The sequence below is a fragment of the Hemicordylus capensis genome, chromosome 2 (genome assembly GCF_027244095.1).
Source record: "Hemicordylus capensis ecotype Gifberg chromosome 2, rHemCap1.1.pri, whole genome shotgun sequence".
Taxonomy (NCBI): domain Eukaryota; kingdom Metazoa; phylum Chordata; class Lepidosauria; order Squamata; family Cordylidae; genus Hemicordylus; species Hemicordylus capensis.
The window spans coordinates 310,525,522-310,549,787 of NC_069658.1; the positions used below are offsets into that span (position 1 = coordinate 310,525,522).

Consider the following 24,266-nt stretch of genomic DNA (forward strand, 5'->3'; position numbering starts at 1 on the left):
AAGCTGCTTAGCGATAGTCTTGTAGCCCAGTCCAGCCTTGTGCAGGTCTACAACCTTGTCCCTGACATCCTTCGACAGCTCTTTGGTCTTGGGCATGGTGGTGAGTTTGGAAGCTGAGTGATTGCTTGCTTCTATGGACAGGTGTCTTTTATACAGGTACTGTAACAAGCTGGGATTAGGAGCACTCCCTTACAGAGGGTGTTCCTCATCTCAGCTCGTTACCTGCATATAGTGAAAAGACACCTGGGAGCCTGAAATCTTGCTGGTTGATAGGGGATCGAATACTTATTTCCCTCACTACAATGCAAATCCATCGCTGACTTTTGGGCCCTGGGCTTTTGAGGGTGGGTTTGTTGTTATTCTGTCTCTCACAGCTACAATAAACCTACCATTCCAATTATAGCCTGGTCATTTCTGTGTCAGAGGGCAAACGGACAAAATCAGCAGGGGATCAAATACTTATTTCCCTCAGAGTATAACAAGGCTGGGTTTACATTGTCCAGCCGCGGATACAGAAACTGCAGGTGCTGAGACCTCAGATAATGAGGACCATCTGTATTATGTTTATACACTATCAGGATCATATAGAATCATATAGATTCAGAGCTGGGATGTTGTCCACCATCACCCTGTCCCAGTTCTGCTCAACCAGTGACAGAACTACTCACCTATGTGCTGGATCAAGCTTAACAGTCAAGAAAGCCCCATAGCGTTTTGTCATGCTCTTGAACTGGATAACTAAAGCTTGTTTGATTGCAGTTTGCTGTACAGTATGCAGAATAGCCATATTATAAAGGAAGTAGCTTGAAATTATTCAGCCAAGTGAATCAAGCCTCATCTTGGAATCAACAGCTCATTGCCAATTTTCAGTCTTGTAGATTTGATATCAAAACTTGATTCTCTCTTTGTTTCCTTACTGAATGATGAAGTAGAAGGAATTTTAGCTTCTCAGCAAGGTGTGCAGCTCAGAATTCCTCACTTTGTGTTTTCTAGTTCACTTTTTTAAAAAGTATAACCTCCCTATCCTAAAAATATTATTATTTCACAGATTTCTTAGATTTAAATTGTTGAAGTTAAAGTAATCAAGGACGTGGCCCAACCAAACTCCAGTGATCTCAACTGAAGAGAGCTTATGCTTTAACTTCCCCATATAAACCAATGGACTTTAATATTTGCCCTAATTAACAAATTAATTTATATGGCACTTTAGTTTACAAAGTACAATCCATGTTGTTTCTTAGAATGATCTTAGGAAGTTTATTTGTTAATGGGATATGTGTGTGAGTAAGGCGGAAAGAAATATGAAATTAATAACTACATTGAATATACAGGTTTGAATTCAGTCTTGGTAAATTACTTGACTATTGGTACACAAAGGTGAAAATATCTGATTTCTTTTTTTATTCTGTAGTTTCACCAGTGATAATTAAAGAATGGGCTGCTTACAAAGGAAAGTCTCCCCAGACACCTGAGCTGGTAGAAGCTCTTGCATTTAGGGAATGGACCTGTCCCAATTTAAAGAAACTGTGGCTGGGGAAAGCCGTGGAGGACAAGAATCGAAGAATGAGGGCATTCTTGGCCTGCATGAGGTCAGACACACCAGCAATGCTAAACCCAACTAATGTGCCCACTCACCTTATGGTGCTCTGCTGTGTATTAAGGTGAGTATGTTCACTGGCCTCAGTGCTAACCTAACAGTTTGTCTTGGTAACATGTACCTCCTTATCAATGCTGTTAGAATTCATGTTACTTCCAATTGTATTATCCACCTGGGGAACCTGCACTTCAGCCCCATTTATGGCCCCACAGTCCCTGTTAATGTGTGTTAGTCAGGATGCCAGCCACTGTGGTCAAATCCTTGTGATACTTTCATGATTGCCACACATGGAGATTATAAGCAGCACAAGAGCTGGCGTTGCATAGTGGTTAGAAACCTGAGCTATAGTCGAGGGCTTCTGCCACTTCAGTTCTTGCCTCTGCCATGAACTCATTTGGTTGCCCAGGCAAGTCGCTTACTCCTTCTCAGCCTCAGCGCTCCAGCTGGGGATAATGCTTCTCTTGCAGAGCGTTGTAATGATTAGATGGGACTAATACACATGAAATACTTTGACTGCCTAAACAGGCTATACAAATGCTGAGGAGTGTATTATGCTTTTGAAATAATCCTGAATCCTTTGTAGGTATATGGTGCAATGGCCTGGCATTCGGATACTTCGTCGCCAGGAACTTGATGCCTTCCTGGCTCAAGCTTTATCTCCCAAACTCTATGAACCTGACCAACTACAGGAACTTAAGGTGAATTTTAAACTTGGCTTTGGTCCATACTTAGAGCAGTACAATTTTTCTTTGGTGATTGCTTGACTTCATTGATATAATATGTCTTATAGAATAAGATTTTGACACAAGGGTTTTTGAATTCAGCTCCAGCTTTAATTCGTTGATAATTATGGTAATAAAGGCTTGATTCCTTCAAGTAAAAAACTCTTCTGGCTCATACCTTTGCTTTTCTTGGTATTTCTTGTATTGTGTATACTTGTATCTTGCCTTTATTTTACTTGCATTATGTGTTTCATCAGTGCCTTTAAATGTCTTCCTCGGGGAGATCTTTTCAAGATATATATATATATATATATATACACACACACACATATATATACACACACATATATATACACACACACACACACATACACACGCACATACACACGCAAACACACACACATTGATATGGGGGGGTGGGGGAGGTTGGCTGAAAAATCTCTGCATTTCAGCCACAGAATCTCTGTTAGTTACAGAATACTCAGAGGCACACCTTAGGACCTATCTGTTCCCTTTTCACACTAAAAATGCACCTTATAACAGGTCAAACATAACTGTGCATTGCAGGAGAAAATCAGTAATAATGGACAGACTGTCTTTTGGACAGCTTGTTCTTCATTAGCCATATACTCATCAGGGAGCAAGATGGATAAAAACCGATAAATTAAAATTTGTAATTGTATTTTATTTTTTTACATTAAAAATATAAATGTATATCTTTTGTGAGGCTTCCGAACACCTGTTAGTGATTTTGCTTAAAGTCCTTGCACATTTATAGAAATAATCAAACAAAAATATTTATTTCACAAGTTGCCTTCCCAGCACCACCATCCCTGCATACACATCTTCTACCTTTTCTCTAACCATGTTTGCTACATGAACAAGCGTTTTGAATAGATCCTAGCTATATAAATGCTGTTGATTATTGTAGGAGCCAGTTATGCCTTTTTGTTTAGGAAAGATATGAGTTAGACACAGAAAACTTGCTTTTAAATCAGGAACATTTATTTTTGCTATTTTAAATCAATTCCTACGTGAAAGGAATGTTGAAAAACTTCTGAGGAATTCTGGGCCTACTACACACGCATACACATACCTCCACACTTGCTCATTCCTCAACAACCATTGTTTTGTATAGCATTTTTTTCCAGAGGAAAAGTTCCCAAACACTAAAATAACTCTGAATGTATATATTATAATACTAACTGATGCAAAGGGGAGACAAACATTCTTATGCAATGTTCTTGCAGGAACTTCAGTGAATATACAGAATACACAGTAAATGTAATTAACTCAGTCAGAGATTGCTTGTGGAGGGGGGCTTGGTAATTGACAGAGCTTTTTGGTGAAGGTTCTGTACCATCTGAAATGGTCGTTTTTCTTTTTTGCTTGTCATGCCTTTTTCTGTAGATCTTCCCTTTCCTCCCTTTCCCTATTTTTCTGTCTTAATTCTCTGCTACTGCTCACTGCTTCCCTGCTAACAGCTTGTACTTCCTTAGGAAGGCCTACCTCACACCATGGCTCTATCGTCTGGTATAGGCTAGCGTTGAAGACAGGATGCTGGGCTAAATTGACCATTGGCCAGACCCAGTAAGGCAGTATTTGTATTCTGAAAGTAAATTACCTCAGTTAAATCAGTATGAGCTTAGAATTACAGGTGAGTGGCTCAGAGAAGAACTATACCTGGATGACAGTAAATCACAGCTTGTAACAAGAATTAGGCAGAATTCAGCATGTTAATTTTATTTTGACTTTCAAAATTCAAACCTACAGATAGATTATTTATGCAGTGTCCTCAACACTATGAATATCTTAATAGCAGCTTAGGTTTGAAGTCTAGGAACTTTCTTGTTGGGCTTCAGCATTATTTAAGTATATAGAAAGAAGTCAACAGTAGTGCATGCTTCATGATGCTTCTGGTGTGTTATGTGCAAGGTACAGTGCTTCATGGCTGCAATACTTCAGCATCTGCTACAGTTCTGACACTTTCAACATGACATTGTTTACAACAGTGTGTTCTAGTTACTGACTAAACTAGTCAAATTCACTTTGGAAACTTGACCTTGCTGCTGCTGCATAAATCCCCCAATTAGCTACATAATTATCTCCCAGCCAGCTTGAAAACATAAGCTAATAGTTATGGGTTGCTCTACTCATTTCAAAAGATTAAAACAACGATATGACTTGGATAGCAAGAGTTTTCAAATGTCACAATATTGTGCTGTATTAACAGCTGCTTCATATTGAGTCAGTCCAATGGACCATCTAACCATTACTCTTAACTATAATTAGTATAAATTCTTCTGGTCCTTAGGAAAAGATATATGGAAAGGACTTCACCCTGAGGCCCAGTTAAATGTACAGAATGTGTGTGACTACTGCACTAAGCTCCCTTCCTCTGGGCATTCCAGTCCCACAAAGCTCATCTTCTTTTTAATTCCATGCCTAGAATATTCATTAGATCATGCATTGCTTAAGCCTATTAATATCTAAAAATATGAATTGTTATGTACTGGTAAAATGTTTGTGTGTCTTTAGTAAGATGCCTACAGATATTTGCTGCTTTAAGTGTACCAATGAAGATTATCACCTCTAATGTCCACAATACATAGTACTAATCGTCAACTTCTATTTTTTCCACATGATCTTTTTTTGGAGGGGGGGGGCGTGTTATATATTTGCTTGCTCAATTTGCTGTCTTGCTACCTATTTGACTCCCCACTAATCCCCAGCCCCAAGTCGCTTGGAGAAATCTGAAGCAGGCCCTAGATTTAGAATTATGCTCTCCTTTTCACTTCACCACTCTCTGTGGTCACTTTTCATGAAGTTGTGCAGAATTTCCCAAGACTCATGGGAACTAAACTGTCTTTAAAGTGGGTTGGAGAGAAAGAGTGTTCAAATAACTGGGGGTTATCAAAGTTTAGGGAAAGGAACAATACAAGCCTGAGCTCTTCTCAAGGACAATCTGGCTGTGGATTGGGCATCTGAATAACCTACTCTTGGGATTATGATTTAGTAATGGCCTGCAGCTCAAATGCATCTATTCTCAAGTTGTTTTATTCGATAAATACATTTTAAATAAATTGGGGGTGAGGCTGTTCCCAGTATATTCTACCTTGTGAAAATGTGTTTTTAAAGACAGGATATAAATCAAATAAATATTGCTTGCATTGTTTGGCAATCAACTATGTGCTTTTGGAATCTAAGATAGAGAAATTGAAGCTTCACCACCCATTCTCAGTCAGCTTTAAGTGACCTTATCTTAAATAAATGATGGCTAGTAATTAAGCACATGTGGCTTTATATAGAAGAAGTTTTATAGAGGCATTCAGTTCTTCAAACTAAGTTCTTAATAATACATACTTTTTAGTTTAAAAATAAACTTTGTAAATTGACATATTTAAGCTTGGAACTTTGGAAAACTAATTATTACCTATAAAGTCCTGAACAGCGTGGGTCCAGGGTATTTAAGAAAACACCTTCTTCATGAACCCAGTTGCTGTTAAGATCATCGGAGGTGGGGGTGGGGGAGACGGGTTTCCAGTTGCGGTTACTACCTCGCTTGATGGCAACCCAAACCTTCTCTAGGGTTACCCCAGGGCTCTGGAACACACTCCCAAATGACATCAAAATCTCCCGGTCTCTGGTTGTTTTTAGACGACTTTTGAAAACACACCTGTTTCATCAGGCTCTTAATTTATGATGATTTAAAGTTTATTTATGGTAATTTTAAGCTGTTTTATATTATATTTAGGTTCTACCAAATAAATATAGTATTTAGTCAACTGAAATTTCATTTCTGTTTTAAAGATTGAAAATCTAGATCCTCGAGGAATTCAGCTGTCAGCTTTGTTTATGAGTGGTGTGGACATGGCATTATTTGCAAATGACGCTTGCGGGCAGCCAATTCCATGGGAACATTGCTGTCCGTGGATGTACTTTGATGGGAAACTGTTCCAGACCAAGCTCATCAAAGCAATCCGGGAAAAAGTTCCTCTCATTGACCTCTGTGATGGTCAGGTATGTTTCTTAAGTTGTCTTATGTATGCTGGAATCTTGCCAGTGTTTAGTGAATGTATCTGTTAATGGTCATCTTGTCTAGCGGGGTGGGGGAGTCTAATACAAGTTGCTTTCAGCAATGAACTTTACTTCATTCGGGGGCTTTTGAGTTGAAAGGGAGGCTAATGTGGATGCTTGCATGTATGTAGGTTAAGGGTTTAATGCTGATTGTTATTAGTAAATGTTTATGACATATACTTGATGGATATATAGATCACTGCATCTTTTATAGAATATATGTCTCTAGATATATGCATGGGTTATTTTTGTTGGTTAACCAAGAATTCTCTACCAAGAAAAAAAGTCACACTGAACTTTAGAATGAGAAAATAAGTGTAAAATGCATCTCTTCATTCTCCAAAGCAGTGGATTCTGTCTTTCTCGGTTGTTAAGCAAGATAAAAGTTAGTCAGTAAATAAATCTGTGCCTGTTGTATTTGATAATAGAATTAAAAGATTGATAGATACAATGTTGTACATTTACAATATTTACTTTTGCCTGAAGCAAAAAGAATTGTCTTTTAAGGACACTATTATTTGTTTTAGGAAAGCTATTTATATTGTTAGATATAGGAGATTTTCCCCGTGTCTCAGTTGCACATGGTTACATTCATGATCAGATAGCTAGCTGTCATGGCAAGCACTGAAAAAGTTAGCGTAATGGAGAAACAATGAGTGTGTCAGTAGATTTCCAGTTTGCATTCATAGTAGAAACCCATTGGTGCCACAATCAAAAATGTTGGCTACATTCTTTCTCTGTAGGCTGAACAAGCTGCCAAGGTTGAAAAGATGCGCCAGAGCATCCTTGAAGGCTTAAATTTCTCTCGGCAGAACCATCCACTCCCTTTCCCACCTCCACCTGCCATGCCTTTTTATCCAGCTTCTGTATATCCTCGGCATTTTGGGCCAGTTCCACCACCTCATGGCAGGGGCAGAGGCTTTGCTGGTAAGTGTGCTTTGGTGTACAGCGTTACATCCAGAATATACTCTGTGGATTCTGCATGTAAGAGCACTGTGTATTAGGCATAATAAAAATAGTTGTAGGGTTATAGCCAAGGAGAGTGAGTCTTGACTAAGCACCGTTGAAATGAATGGTACAAGTTAGTCATTACTAACTTGTTTCTATTTCTTTCAGTGGTGCTTAGTCAGGATTTCCTGTCTTTAGACACAACCCTGTGACTATTTTATTATGGCTAATGCAAGGTGTTTTTACATATTTATATAGTGTTTTATATACACAAGTTCTTTGTACCAGAAGAGAAGGTGGCCACATTCAAAAGTCACTTGGCAACAGTCTCAAGCTCTGTGCGTTAATAGAAGATTTCCTGGTTTCTTCAACCCAATTTAGCATTTTGAATGCACTAGCAAAACGTGCTTTGAATACTCCTGCCCCACCAGGATTGTAGCCGTGGTTTTATACTGATTTGTAAGAGTGGGTTGGGGATGAGGAAGCGCTCGATCTTATTCTTTGTCCAATATGCCTAGCCAGGGGGTTTAACATCTGCATGTGGTCAGTAGGTTGGAATCTAATAACCATGAGCAAAAGCAAAATAGGTGTTACCACTGTTCTGCAAATGCTTCTGTGAAAGCTTGCAGAAAGATTCATTCAGTACTAATAGGTAGGTCTATAGTACTTGTCATACTTCTGAGCAGGGGTGTGCATGAACGGTTTGCAGAGAACTGGTCTGCCACAAACTGGGCCCGTTTGAGCAGCTCGACCGCGAACCAAACCATCCTTCAGGAAGGCCAGTCAGTCCGTGATCAACCCAAACCGAGCCTGGTCTGTGGTGAACTGGTCCAAAGGTTCAGGGGGCTATACTCGTACAGGAGAATCTGGTGAGGCACCAGATTACAAGCAAAAGGGAACCCTTGAAAATGTTTCTAAAGGGTGACAGGGGGGGCAGTAGTGAGAGGGCAGAGGTAGATGTAAGGAGCTTACCGGTCCTGCCGTGACCGTGGTATGGTACCAGCGCTCCTCACACAGATGCCAGGTCACTTCTGGAGCTGCACCACCGTCGCATGGGTGGGCTGATGGGGGGAACACCACAGGAGCACTGGGTCTGGGGCGGGGGGCCTTTGAGGAGCGGCAGTACTACCATGGCCACCAGCGGGCCAGTAAGCCCCTTTTAAAGGTGCCCTCTCAGCACTGCCCCCACTTTAGCAGCCTTGTTAAGGATTCCCCTTTGCTTCAGATCCCCTCACCTGATCCCCTTTTTACAAGCATAGCCCTTCAAACCAGTTTGAGCTGGTTCAGTTGAACGGACTGGGCCAGCCAATTGGTTCAACTGAACCAGTTCATAAACCTGCAGTATGGTCCAAATTTGAACTGAACCACAAAAAATGGTCCATGCACACCCCTACTTCTGAGTGTGCAAGAGATTGTACAAGTGGAAGAACATTTGGATTTAGTTTCACTTTTCTAGTGCAATATTTTAGCTTGTGGAGTAAAACAGCAGAAGACAACATTCTTGTGCAGAAGGGCACCTTTAAAACTAACCCTATGTCTAGATACAACATTTTGCTATGTTTCTTTGAAGAAAACTCTAAACTTAACCCTAAACTTGCTGAATATTAAAACGGTGGACCTTCTGTGAACAAACACAATACTTTATTTTAAAAAAGGAATATGTTTTCTTCCATCTTATCAGGCTCTTTAAGAACTTGAGCTGATTCAAAGCAATCTTTGAAGTTGTTTGCAGCAAGAAAGAGTAATAACTTGGTACTGAGGATTATGGAGACCATATTAAACTGGCTGAATTAAAATGCTCTGGTTTTAAAATATAGCTTGTCCATCTCTCCTTAGAAGCTAGTAGACATGCAGACCCCTTTTGCAGGCATTGCTCATGTTATCAGTTGTCTTCAGATTATAGTAAGCCCAGATATAAAATTGTATGCACATATTTTTATAATTGACATTTTTTAAAAATCTAGTATTTGTGTTGCTGACTCAGTGGAGGCAATGTAAATTGAGTCAATTTTGAGGTACAGTTCAAAACTTGTGAATGTGACCACATTGACACTAATTGTGTTGTGGAAGTTAGCTGCCATTATCTTAAGATTACGGTTTCTTAATAGTGGATAGGGTATATACAGGCCAGGATGCAACTGGACCTCTGAGTGACTAATAATCAACGGTTCCTGGAAACTCATCAGTTCCTGTCTGGGTGGCGGGACTTCCATATTGATTTCTCTGCGGCTTCTAGTGCAGCGATTTGCAGATCTACCGCCTTTTGTTAGTGAGAAACTGTGGTCACACCAGTAAAGATCAGTAGCTTTATTTCTCGGGGGAATTCCTGTATGTCCCCGTCCCCCTCACAGTTTTCCCCTGTCTCTTTTACCCCGGGTCTCACAGGAGTCTATGGCTTTGGAGGCCCTTATGGGGAAACAGTAGCAACAGGCGCATATCGGGCTTTCCGGGTGGCTACTGCAGGAGGACACTCCGGAGCCTTCTCTGGCAATGACAGCAACAGGACTAGCAAGTTTCAGGGCGGTAATTATACCAAACCCCTTTTCTTAGAGCTTGCGGCAACAGTCTCCTTCACCCCACTCCAGTCTGAGGCTTCTCACCAGCGATCAGTTTCCTCTTTCTCCCCTTAACTGTCTGCAGCTGTGATTTCCTCCCTCCTCGTTCACTAACTGCTATTACTCTGCTAAGCACCTCTCAGATTTTTATGACAACCTATAGTTATTGCCTGTCTGCCTTTAAAATAGAAATGCATTTGCTCAAAACTATAGTTTTAAATGTTTGTTTTAAATGTCTACATTAGCAATCTCAATGTGTGTGCTTAAGCAACATGGGAAGTTGGCTTGTTTTTGGAAATTAGTAGGTGGTAATTCCTAGTGGAAAATACCAGGGATGCAGGGGACGCAAAGTGAATATTGCTGCTGTTTCATTCTTCCTTAGTGCATGATGACAATTCATATTTCACGAATGGGATTTTTCTCAATTAAACAATTGGAAAAGGAAATTCCTGAATCTAATTATTTCCAGCAAACATATACATGCTTTAATGTTTAAACTTTAATACCACGAAGCAGCTGGTGTATTAATAAAGCTAAAAGCAGAGCATAGCAAAGAATGAACTTTCCTGACTTTTCGAGTTGTGTAGTAATTAGTGTGTTAACCTTGTGGCTTGATTTGTTACCGCATGTCTTTTACCCATTTTAACCCTTTCATTGCTATTAGTTTAATTCGTCATCTAGCTAATATCTGTTACCTAGATGATTAGAATAAGCCACCTAATGGCACAGCGGGTAATGACTTGACTAGCAAGCCAGAGGTTCAAATCCCCGCAGGTATGTTTCGCAGACTATGGGAAACACCTATATTGGGCAGCAGCAATATAGGAAGATCCTGAAAGGCATCATCTCATACTGCACGGGAGACGGCAATGGTAAATCTCTCCTGTATTCTACCAAAGATAACCACAGGGCTCTGTGGTTGCCAGGAGGCGACACCAAATCTATGGCACACGTTACTTTACTAGATGATTAGAAATTTACTGTTATGACTTGGACAGCATTTATCAGTAAATAGACAAATGTGAACAATTATATTTTGAATATGACTTGAGATACAGTCTGAAATGCAAAGTAATGAAGACCTTTATTTTTAATGATGTTGTGTCTTCAACCAACCCACCTTTTAATAAGTATGGGTTCCAGCAGTACAGTTGAAAGCAGGTCAATATAATTATTAGAATTTTTAATGCTAACACCTGCCTAATAACCATAGTAGTAAAGCTAAAGTCTTCAAAAGGAAGGCTACTTGGCAGTGAATGCTGACAAGCCATATTTTCCACTCTTTGACTACAGCTGATCAAGTCTCTTAATATTTTCTCTTTGTACAGGTGTCCAACCTATTCCTTCTCAGGGAGGGAAACTCGAAATAGCTGGCACTGTGGTCGGCCACTGGGCTGGAAGCAGACGTGGTCGAGGAGGAAGAGGGCCATTTCCTCTGCAGGTGGTTTCTGTTGGAGGACCAAGAGGGTAAACAGAAAGAAGCCTTGTGCTTAATATTGTTGTCAGAATTAACCTTAGAATTCTGTTTCTTGACAGATGATTCTCCTCCACCCCCCAATCTCTTAAATCAGGAGAATGATGGGAGAAAGCCAGGAAAGATTAGAAATCATTTCCTGGAATTGCTCCACTAGCATATCTAGATAGTGGCAGTAGGTAGGGTCGTTCACTAGAAATGGTTGCTGATGGTCCTGGGAGGGTACGAGCTGTACGGCAGTTGGTTCCAGCCAGACCAACAGAGCAGGCCTTCCTGTCTTGCTTCTCCCTTCAGATGTATTCCAGGGCAGGATTGATGGGCTGACATAATGCATACTCTTAATGGAGCCAGAGGTCAGCTCTGGCAAGAACTTTGCAGTTGCACAGTAAGTGTTGCCACTGTTCCTCCCTTTGCAATGAATGAGAGAAACAGTTATCATGTTGGTTGTGTAATCACTAGTTGCACTGCCTTCCAACTCTACTGCTGCCCTGACACGGAGAGTTCAGCTCCATTAAAGTTCACATCATGTTAGCCACATGTGTGTGGTGCTGACTGAAGTGCCCCCTGGTGGCTTAAAGGCAAAGGCAGAAATGTCCCTCCCTTCTTGATTGCCATGCAGGAGCTGCCAGCTGTTTCTCCTAATGAACTAGCTATTACTGACTACAGAGAAATAGAGCATTGATCTGAGATGGTGTTCTGTACATGTTGCATCATGATTATATTGAGCGCCATCTGTAGATTGACTGTAGTTTCTAGTTCTGTATTCATGTATTTGTAGTCAAGGGTGGAACACACAATTTTCTGCATGTAGCTCTGCCTGGTGAAACTAACAAGCAGTGCACAGCTCGCATCAAATTCCCATTTTCTGAGCAGCTCATTTGGTAGCAGTTGGGAATACTGCAGGTGCATCAGTTCTCTCTTTGAGAGCTACTTCTCTGCTGGTGTAGGAGGTCACCCATCGTAGGTTATTCCCACCCACATGCTCCAGAAGGCAGGTCTTTGTAAATGAAGGAACCTCAAACAGGCCCTATGTGGGCAGTTCCTTCCAGTTCATTGTCCTGCCTTCACTCCAGAGACCACAAGTCACCCCCCAGCTGTTCTTTGGCCTACTTTTTTGCTGGCCATCTTTATTTTCCTCAATTTTTTTCTCCTTTCCCCCGCTCTCCTCTCCTGCTTGGCTTCCATTTTTCTCTTAGACTTCTCCCTTGTACCTACAAAAAACAAAATCCTTTCGTTTTTACCTTCAGCCTTTCCTTCGGCCAAAAGGGAAAAGGTAAGCATGCTGGTGTACCAGGCCAAGCACGCGCGGAGCCAGCTCTTCCCGCCGAAACGGGGATAACCACTACAGCCTCACACTTATGGGGATGCCAGAGGGAGCTGCGCTAGTGCTATTAGGCCCCAGCTGCTCTCCACTGGTAAAACAGTGGTGCAGGGTGGAGGCCTTGACTCTGGGCATGATTCCAGCCACCAGAGTGCGCCCAAATGCCACAGGAGAAAGAGCACACGTGCCTCTTCCATGGAGGGAAGTGAGAGGATAAGTTCTAGCAAGTGCCCGACCTTGACGGAGATGCGCTCCCCACCACCTCTTGTCCTATCCCACCAATAGACTCTGGCAGTGAGGGGGAGGATGAAAAATGCCCTGAAAGCGGGGAGGAATCTAACAGGGAAGATGCAACTCCAAAAATGCCTGTGAGACCTCTCCTTCCCCCCAGGGGGTTGGGGCTAATCCCTGAGCAGCCAATCCTTCCCCCCTCTGCCCCCCAACTGCCAGCAGGGCCGGTACTACGGGGCACACACCCTGAGCAGCCAATCCTTCCCCCCTCTGCCCCCCAACTGCCAGCAGGGCCGGTACTACGGGGCACACCTACTCACCCTTCAGATTGGCAGGAGTGGGTTACACAGGTTGTTCAGCAGTCCATTCGGGAGTGTCACAAGTCCCTTAAGGGTCATTAAAATGTGTAAGAAATGTAGGAGCAGTTCTTCCTCCTCTTCTTCCTGTACTCCTTAACCTGAGGAAAAAAATTCAAGAAATCGGTTTTTTAAAAGATCGATAAATATAGGTCACCGCCATCATGTCACTCTTCTGAGGCATTGGGGGAGGGGGGATCACCTGATTTGAATCACAAGATCTGGCTGCCCTACCAAATTCTGCCCTGGATCTGAGTAAGGGGAAACACCTGATGCAGATTCCCACCTCCATCCAGCGCCTGTTTTTACAGGAGGACTTTCAGTCCCCGATTGCACAAGCCATTTCTGCTTTAGGGTTCCAGGCACTGCAGCCTGAGAGGGGGGAACCTGGGTCCAAGGGGTCCCTGTTCCTACCCAAACCTATGACACCACAGACTAGGGCACCAATGCCTGAGGGCTTCCTTTTAGCAGTAAAGGAGCAATGGAATAGGGCCTCCACCTTAGCCAACAAACTTTACAATTTTGAGGATGCAGCATTAGTACTGCTCAGAGTGCCACTCACTGATGCCTCAGTTGTGGTCCTCCTCCTTAGAGCCATAGTCCCTAAGGGCTGAGGCAGCCATTCACAGTCCATGGCAATTAGGGCAGACACTGCAGCTTCACTGCTCCAGGGCTGCATTCCTATGGATCAATGAGCTCTTTAATAATCCCCCCTCAGTTCCTACTGGACTGAGGCGCAAACTTTTAAGGCTACAAAGAGCTGCCGCATTTACTGCAGATACAATATTGGACAGTGTTAAGTTCACTGCCAGAGTTGTGAATTCTAATGTTACACCTTGCGCAATATGTGGCTGAGGCATTGGTGCGTGGACAACACTTCTATGGCTAATCTCATCTCAGTCCCTCAAATGGGGTCAAAGCTATTTGGGGATGAGGTCCTTAAAAAGACATTTTGATAGAAACAAGGGACAACAGAAGGCACTTTTAGAAGGGAGGAGAAAGAGGCTTCATAAATTCATTCAGACCTATAACGCATTTCACCCCTCCTTCAGATCTCGGGGTTCACCAAGGATAACCAGGCCATTCTCGAGGCCAGGGCAGACACTCCTTTCAGTCACAAGCCAGATCTAATTTTCCCTCCAGGCCAAGGTCCTAGGCAGCATTCCTTACAGCCAGTCACCAAAGGTGGGGGACACGTTATGGTCTTTGGGCACGCCTAGAGTAAAACTGCTTCAGATCAATGGGTCCTGTCGATAGTCTCACAAGGGTACAAACATTCATACTGTTACCAGGATGACCTGTTGATACAGGCCTGTTCATCAGGAGAAACAGCACTGGATCTCCAAAAGACCATTGCATATCTCTGGGAACATGGATTCCTCATGAACAAGAAGAAGAGTCATTTCCTCCCATCACAGTGCCTACTATACCTGGGGTGATCATAGATACTGCAAAGGACTGCCTATTCCTACCACCTGAAAGAATGGAGGTCATCATGTCCCTATTTGCCCCCTGCTAACTGGGCAAAGAGGCACCTTTTACCATGGTGATTATCTTTATTTAGCAGGGGAAGAGTAACTGGCCCTATCTACCCCCAGCAGAGTACTTCCAGTGACTGTTGCTGGTGTGTGTCTTATGTTTCTTTTTAGAATGTGAGCACTTTGGGGACAGGGAACCATCTTATTTGTTTGTTATTTTTCTTTGTAAACCGCCCTGAGCCATTTTTGGAAGGGCGGTATAGAAATCGAAATCATCATCATCATCATCATCATCATCATCATCACTAAGAACAAATTCAATAAGAGCAAAAGTTGAAAAATCCACCACAAACAGCAAGTACCGCCTTTGTAAAGAAGCAGATGAAACCGTGGACCACCTGATCAGCTGTTGTAAGTAGATCGCACAGACTGACTACAAACAAAGGCATGACAAGGTAGCAGGGATGATACACTGGAACATCTGCAAAAAATACAAGCTACCTGTAGCCAAGAATTGGTGGGACCATAAAATAGAAAAAGTTGAAGAAAATGAAGATGTAAAAATATTATGGGACTTCCAATTACAAACAGACAAACATCTGCCACACAATACACCAGATATAACTGTAGTCGAGAAGAAAGAAAAACAAGTCAAAATAATTGACATAGCAATACCAGGGGATAGCAGAATAGAAGAAAAAGAAATAGAAAAAATCACCAAATACAAAGATCTACAAATTGAAATTGAAAGGCTGTGGCAGAAAAAGACCAAAATAACCCCAGTGGTCATTGGCGCCCTGGGTGCAGTTCCAAAAGACCTTGAAGAGCACCTCAACACCATAGGGGCCACAGAAATCATGATCAGCTAATTACAAAAAGCAGCTTTACTGGGAACAGCCTATATTCTGCGACGATATCTATAACAATTGACAATAAAATTCTGGCATCCCAGGTCCTTGAGAAGGACTCGATGTCTGGATAAAACAAACCAGTCAATAACACCTGTCTTGACTGTGTAAACAAGAAATAATAATAATAAAAATGTGGGCAGGTTTAAAGAGAGCCTCAGCAGACACCTTGCAGCTGGCCAGACTACTGGGTCTCATGGTGGCAGCAATGGATTTGGTGCCCTGGGCAAGGTTACATTTAAGGCCACTCCAATGGACACTTCTCCCATATCAACTATGCATAGCCTGAAAACACAGAATGAACGTTCAAGTCACGGAAAATTTGAAACCGTCACTGTTGGTAGACAATTCCTGCAAACCTGTCAAAGGGAAAACAGTTCCTATAATACAACAGGGTCCTAGTGACCACAGATGCAAGTTTGACATCTTGCATCTGGGGACTGGGGTGGGTGGGCACACTGCCTCTCTTTCTACATTCCAGGCAGGTGGACAAAGGTGGAACGCTACAGCATAAACTGGTTAGAACTAAAAGCAGTCTGTCTGGCTGTTTTGGCATTTCAGAGAGTCATTGCCGGCAGCACTGTTTTTGTGCGTATGAACAGTGTTTCCGCCAAGGCCCATATCAACCTCCAAGGGAGGTTTGCCAGGGGAAAGCAGTGGCACAAGCTTGATGTACAAAGGACTTTACATTAAGTTTTAAGGACGGAGTTATTCCGCAGGCTTTGTTTTTTCTGTTTTTGTCCTTTCAACTGACCAACATGGGCCAGAAGGTTTCAGCTGCCACTTTTGGTTATTCGGTCACGGGGTCTATTGCTTTGACATACAAGCTGCAACATTTACCTCAGCCAAAGCTGATTATGGCACATTCCACAAGGTTGACAAGTGCTTTAGTGGCCAATGCCTATCTGGAAGAGATTTGTAGAGCTGCTACGTGGAAGTCACCCTCTACATTTTCAAGATATTACAAGTTGGATGTGCACGCCTCTGCTAGAGCAGCATCTGGGCTTGTTCCCACCTGTGGTTGTGTGCTGTGGTATTACCCATGATGGGTGACCACCTACACCAGCAGAGAAAGGAACGTTAATACTCACCATGAAAGTTCCTTCTTGCTGGTGATAACGGAGGTCACCCATGCCCACCTGGGGTTTGTACTGCCCAGTTCTACACTGCCAGGGGTATTACCAGCTGCATTCTTCCATGTAGTCTGCCACTTCCCTACGTTATGTCTCTTGTTTCTGCTGCCTCTATGCACAATAGTACCTCCCGCCAACCCCCGTGTATATACATTCTTCTGTTCTACCATTACTGGAGCTGCTTTTTGTTCTGGGCTCGAGCTTTTCAATGGAACTGGAAGGAACTGCCCACATGGGGCTTATTTGAGGTTTCTTCATTTACATAGTCCTGCTTTCTGGAGCATGTGGGTGGGAATAACCCACAATGGATGACCTCTGTTTTACCAGCAAGAAGAAACCTTCACAGTGAGTAACCTACCAACATTCTTTTTTCATTCATCAGCAATTGAACAAAGATATTTCAGTACTGCCATGGTCTATATGCAGGACACTCAGTGAAGAACAAGCAAAGAATGTGGTAACTGAAATAGATTTTCCAGTAGTTTCGGTGCCTTGCATCCCACAATTAGTAAAACCAGAATAAATTATGCAAAATAGGGAATAATTTGTTCAAAACCTGCTTATTTGACTAATTTAAGGTGGTGGAATTCATGGAATTCAACTTTCCTTGGAGCAGGATTTATATATCTTGGATTCAATACTTCAATTTTTATTAATTAATTAATTAATCAATCAATCACCTGAAAGCCTTTTCAGGTGCTGTCTATCCATGAACAGGATAGGATCAAGTCATTGATTTGCCAGTTTAAAGCGTTTTCAGGTGATTCCTGAAAGGTGTTAAACCTTTTGAATTGCTGAGATTACTTGTTTGGTGCCTTGAGACTGAAGGTAGTTCATCTGGCAAGTGGTCAGAGAGGAGATACAGCCCTCATCTGTGGACTTCTTGGTGATGTCAGACAGAAGGGAAGATTCACAATAGCAATAGCACTTACATTTATATACCACTTTTATAGCCGGAGCTCTCTAAGCGGTTTACAATGATCTAGCATATTGCCCCCAACATTCTGGGTACTCATTTTACCAACCTCGGAAGGATGGAAGGCTGAGTCAACCTTGAGCCCCTGGTCAGGATCGAACTTGTAACCTTCTGGTTACAGGGCGGCAGTTTTACCACTGTAGCACCAGGGGCTCACAAGCAAGAGGGTATCTGTTTACTAACCAAACCAGTAATGGGAACATCAGATAAATGGCTGCTCCACAAAGGCAACTCTTCTACATATCATACCACACCACAGAGTTAAGCAGTAGTTTGATTCTGTAAATCTGGATTTGATTCTACTGTATATTAGTCCAAATTGAGAACAACTGGTTTTGCTTTAAAATGGAGTAAATATTTTATTCAAAAGTAGCCCTTCTGAATAGGACAGATTGATTTTGATGCTCATGGAAGTTGACTCTTCTATATCACAACTTGAGAGAGAGCACAGTATCAGAGAATCAGTAGTCTTGCATTTTGACGAATTGATCTAGTCCATATCTCTGCACACGGTCATTTCAGGATTGTTGCATGTTTAATACAGGCTTGCTTTCCATGCTAAGTCATAATTAATTTTATATATGTGAATATATAATTATTTAATATATATAATTTTATATATACAAATTCCAACACATAAATGGAAGAAATACTATTGTTAAATGTATATTGCAAAATGACAACAAAATATACACACAGATCAATACACTGTAATTCAGCCTAAATAAGTAATTAGTGTTAATATAAAATAAACAATATTATGATGATGATATGTTTAATGATGTTGTTGATCACTGAGTAATTTACTACTTAGTGATCAACAACATCATTAAACATATCATTATTGCCGTTGATTATTGCTGGGCAGTGAATTGATTGTTAAGTATATCTAGTCAAAACCAAACACATCTTCTTTATTTCTTCAAAGAAAATTTGAAGGTTTTTTGTTTTTTTTTTTAAAAATCCTTTTGTTCTGATTTTAAGAGTATTAGCTGTATGTTCCAGGAGCAGGATTTTGATTCATCTGAAATAAGCAGTAGCCAACTTTGTTTATAAGTTTTAGTAAGACAATTGTATTTGTTTAGGAAATATTGATAGAATTGATATTATAAAAATTATGGATGTATTTAAGAACCTTTTGAAAGTAGAGAGGAAGCCTATTGATTGATTTATGAATTTCTATCCCGCTCTTCCTCTAAGGAGCCTCGAGTGGTGTACATGGTTATGTTTAACCTCACAATAACCCTGTGAGGTAAGTTAGACTGAGAGATATGTGACTGGCCCAGAGTTGTCAAGTGAGGTTCATGGCTGAGGTTTGTGAGATACATGGGTCTCCCCAGTACTAGACCAGCACTCTAACCATTATACCATGCTGGCTTCCAATTTGTTGTTAGGAGCATAAGATCTGTGCTCCTCACAAACACTATAAACATGCTTCCCCAAAAAATAAAGAATGGTTTCTAAAGTTTAAATGCCTTTATAACTTGTTTCTCCTTCTGTGTAGGCGCCCTAGAGGAGTTATTTCCACTCCAGTGATAAGAACATTTGGCAGAGGAGGAAGATATTACGGAAGAGCTTATAAGAACCAGGGAGCAATTCAGGTACTGGAAAAATGTCATTTACAAAACCTCAGGTCAGCAAAGGTTGATAGCTGTTCTGATTGCCAAGTCTATCCATGTATATTTCTGTTTAGTGATATAGATATGGAAGCAGGGGAAGAGATTGAATAAAAAATAAGGCGGCAGTGGAACTAAGTTATATTTGTCTTTCCCTGTCTCTCCCCCATTTTTATTATTGCCGTTTCTGAAACTTGAATAAATCTCCTACATTGAAGGAGTGCATAAAGGAATAGGTTGGTCCTCCTACTTGTCCCAGAGACTGAGCCAAAAATCATAAATCAACTTTTGAGCCCTATAGATGGGATGAGCAGTTCATCCTAATCTCTAGTTCTGCTTCTGTGTCTCCCTGGATAGTGAACTGAGCCACAGGAATTCCCTAGAGCATCTTCCCCTGACGTGCGCCTCTCTCCTCTTGTGGGTTAGGCACACAGGGCAAGGTGGGGTGTGTGGACAATTCCTTTCATGTTTTGTTTATTTACGCTCTGCAGTTTCAGTCATTGAGCATGGCAGCCACAAAAGCAGCAATCTCTGAACAGGAACACTGCAAAATAAGGGAAAATAAGGGAGTCAAATGAGAAGTGCTCTCGTGCCAACCGGGGGAAAAGAGGAGCAAAATGGTTTAGACAGAGAGGCCTCTTCCCCCACCCCAATCCCTGGCTGGAAGTACCTGGAACAATTGAGACAGGAGTGTAAGCCTAGCAAACCTCTGTAACTAACAGCCCCCCCTCCCCCCTCCAGCACAAAAATGTGTGGGATTACGGGAACCCAAAACAATGATTCCCCCCATCCCTCCATGGAACCATGTATACATTTTCCCAGCAGGAGTGCCCCACAAAGCAGCAGAAAAAGGATCTAACCATCCTTCTCCCCTAAGCACTCAAGACACAAGGCTATACTTACAAGAATTGCCGGGACAGCGAAGGCAGGGATGGATGGACCCCCCCACGCCTGATGTTGATTGTTGTTGTTCCCTTAGGCACGCCACCGCAGACCCACATGCTGCACAAAGCAGTGCGAATTTTTTAAGAATTATTTTTGCATTTTAAATTTTTATTGGCTTTTACAATAGCTTTACATTCAAATTACATTCATTTCTACACATAAGTAAATATTGACTTCCCGCTTACCTATCTGCACGGTTCACATTAAATACATATAAACTATTGCTATAATAATTCAAAACATACATACTCCACACTACTACTCAATTTTACCCAACCCAACCCAACCTGCTGTTATTACTATATTTCAAACCCTACTGAAAAGTCCATATTAGAAAAATAGTTCTTTAAGTAAAACAAAAATGGTTCCCAATCTTTAAAAACATTCCAAATTTTTGTCTCTTATAAGTGCTGTAAGCTTTGCCATCTCAGCATATTCCAAAATTTTTATCAGCCAGTCTTCTTTTGAGGGCATTTTAGTGTCTTTCCATTTCTGCACATTTACTATCCTAGCTGCCGTGGTTGCATACACAAAAAATGTTAAATTTCTTCAGGAAAACTCTCTTTCAGTTATTCCCAGCAGGAAGGATTCTGGCCTCTTAAGAAATGTCATTTAAAAAAATTTCTTTTAAAAAATGTCATTTAAATTTTTTTCGACTCATTGTATATCATATCCCAAAAAGCCTTTGCCTTACCACATGACCACCACATGTGGAAAAAAGTTCCTTCACATTGTCCACATTTCCAACATTTGTTTGAAACATTTTTATACATTAAAGCTATTTTTTTCAGTGCCAGATACCTCCTATACATCATCTTATAATAATTTTCTTTTAAAGTATAACATGCAGTAAACTTTAAATCCATTTTCCATAATTTTTCCCAAGCAGCCATATCTGTATTATGACCCACATCTTGAGCCCATTTTATCATAGTCATTTTAACCACTTCATCTCTTGTCTCCTCCAAAAGCAACAACTTATACATCTTAGAGACTAATCTTTCATCATTTTCATACAGCTCCTTCTCAAATCTCGACATTTGATCCACAAACCCAACCTTAAGATCCTTTTTATAAATTTCATTTAGCTGATGATACTGAAACCAACTACTAACCAAATTTTGTACTTCATTTAAATTTTTTAATTTACAGCCCTTCTCTTGAAAACATAACAAATCCCTACACCAATCAGATTGCATATTTGTCTCTTTATGTGCCAAGCCTCAATCAGGGATACCATAGTGGAGTTTTGCACTCCAGCCATTTTTTATATTTTGCCCATACTCCCATCAGACTCCTCCTTACATAGTGATTAAGAAAATCTTTATGCACGTTGCATTTATCATAGCACAAATATGAGTGCCAGCCAAACCTTCTATCGAATCCTTCCAAATCAAGTATTCTGGGATTTCTTAATGTTATCCATTCCTTTAACCACGTCAAACAGACAGCATCAAAATACAGCCTTTAATCAGGCAGGGTGAGACCACCTCTTTCTTTAGCATCTGTTAAATTTTTAAATTTAATTCTTGGTCTTTTCCCTTGCCAAACTAATTTAGTTATATCTTTTTGCCATTGCTTGAAACAGGTTAGCGTATTAATTATAGGATTACTCTGGAAAAAAAACCCAGCATTTTAGGTAAGACATTCATCTTCACAACTGAAATTCTTCCCATTAAAGATAAGTTCATTCTAGTCCATCTTTGCAAATCAATTCTTACTGTATTCCATATTTTAATATAATTATTTGAAAACAACAAAGAGTTTTTATTTGTCAACCAGACACCCAAATATTTGATTTTCTTCTCCACTTTCAATTCACTTATCTCATAAAGTCCATCATTTGATTTCTGGTCCATATTTTTTTGTCAACACCTTCATTTTACTCTTATTAATATAAAACCTGGCCAATTGGCCAAATTGTTCTATTTTTTCCAAGAGCCTTCCAACCTTTCCTATTGGATTTTCTAGAAAGAACACCACATCATCTGCAAAGGCTCTTAGTTTATACTCCTGTTTCCCTACTTTCAAGCCTTTTATTTGGTCAACTTCTCTAATATTTCTACAAAGCACTTCCAGAACTAATATAAAAAGTAATGGGGAAAGTGGACAACCTTGTCTAGTTCCTTTTTGTATTTTACAATTATCTGATACTTCCCCATTTATAATAATTTTGGCATATTGCTCCGAATATTTGTCTTAATGGCCGTAATAAAATTATTACCAAATCCCATTGCGTCCAATAACTTCCACATAAACTCCCAGGAGACATTGTCAAATGCTTTCTCTGCACATCCAAAAAGATCATAGCTATCTGTTTGTCACTATGTTTTTCATAGTGCTCCAATACATTCAAGACTATTCTCACATTGTCTCTTAGTTGCCTTTTTGACAAAAAACCTGCTTGATCTTCATGAATAAAAGCTATTAGTACAACCTTCATTTTTCTTGCCAAAATGGCAGTTAAAAGTGTATAATCATTATTTAATAGTGAAATTGGCCTGTAATTCTTAACTTGTGTTAAATCTTGATCCGGTTTTGGAATTACTGAAAATGTTGGCATATTTCCAAGACTCTGGCATATTCCCTTTTTGCAGAGTATCTTTCATCGTCCATTGCAAAGGCTGTAATAGTTGATCTTTAAAAGATTTGTAATACAAAGACCATCGGGCCCTGGTGCTTTATTAACTTTACTTTGATTTATTGCTTCAGTTAATTCCATTATTGATATCGGTGCATTAATAATTTCTATTTGATCCTTAGTAAGTTATGGAACATTTTGTGTCTTCAAGAATTTATAAATTTTTATATCCTCTACTTTATTTTCTTTATATAATTTAGAGTAGTATCTGAAAAATTCCCTTTTTATTTCCCTTTCATCATAGGAAAGTCCATTTTTTGTAGATATCTTGGATATGTACTTATTCTTTCTCTTACTTCTAATTTTCCAAGCCTCGTTTGTTTGTTTCCAAGCCTCGTTTGTAATTTGCCTCATTTGTTTGCAAATTCAAACGACTTCTGCTTCACATACTTTAAATTCTGTTCAATTTCATTTAATACCAACATAGCAAAGCAGTGCGAATCTATGGAGGCTGAGACTCGTTTTCCTGGTCTTCATGAATCCCACAATGCTCTGCACAACAAGCACAGTGCATTGGAGGATTTCTCCAGGAGTAGTAGGGAGATCTAGGTGCCTGACTCTGTGAATGCTGTGTACAGCCCAAGCATACACACAATCCCGTACCTGGGGTAAAAGGCACGCTTGAACCGTTTAACTGAGATAAAAGCCTGGGTTAAAAACTTGGGCTTGCGGAGGATGTTACCGCTGGGAGCAGCCTCAATCCCGGTGCTGCACATGATTAGTTCTACCCAGATAGGGCTTCCCTAACCTATCTGGGGCTGATCATGTGCACAGCCTCAATATCAGACATCGCTCTTTTTGCTGTTCAGATATGAGGACTCTCCTTAACCAGGGTCAGGAGGATGGGAAAGCACATAGTGTCTGTCAGGCACCTAGAAGAACAGCTTTCCTTCTAAGGTCTCTGAGAGGCCCAGCTGGTATAGTAGTCTTTTCTGATGCTCCGACCGTGGCAGCAGGCTTAGAAAAACTGCACATCCCATCCTTGCAGCACTCAGTAACTTGTGGCAGGGAATTGCCTTTTTAAAATTGAAGCCTCAGACCAACGAGGACATGATGCATCCTATCTCTGGGTCCCACCTGGTCCCACATAAAGGAGGGAGAGGATGGAAAGGCATGGGGGAGAAGGGCCCAGCAGACATGTTGGAACTCTGACACAATTCCACAACAGCAGCAGGGATCTCGGTTGGAGTTCCAGCTGTCAGAAGCTCCCTGCTGTTGCTCCTGAACTCCCCCTGACAGTGCCTGCTAGTGGCTGACACAGCTGCACAGCCCTTAAATTCAAGAGCCA

At 41.0% G+C, this 24,266-nt stretch overlaps 1 protein-coding gene across 4 annotated transcripts in view; it reads left to right on the forward strand.

Moving 5' to 3' along the window:
- The window catches only part of FAM120A (family with sequence similarity 120A), a 98,098-nt gene that overhangs the window by 68,533 nt on the left and 5,299 nt on the right, over positions 1-24,266 (forward strand). For 2 of the 4 annotated variants that reach the window (XM_053293803.1, XM_053293804.1), the window contains exons 11-17: positions 1,412-1,661; positions 2,181-2,295; positions 6,130-6,339; positions 7,140-7,323; positions 9,730-9,867; positions 11,228-11,366; positions 19,281-19,377. In XM_053293803.1, the coding sequence (XP_053149778.1) occupies positions 1,412-1,661; positions 2,181-2,295; positions 6,130-6,339; positions 7,140-7,323; positions 9,730-9,867; positions 11,228-11,366; positions 19,281-19,377 (1,133 nt within the window). The remainder of the gene's footprint in view (positions 1-1,411; positions 1,662-2,180; positions 2,296-6,129; positions 6,340-7,139; positions 7,324-9,729; positions 9,868-11,227; positions 11,367-19,280; positions 19,378-24,266) is intronic. The other 2 variants (XM_053293805.1, XM_053293806.1) reach the window with 1 other exon arrangement.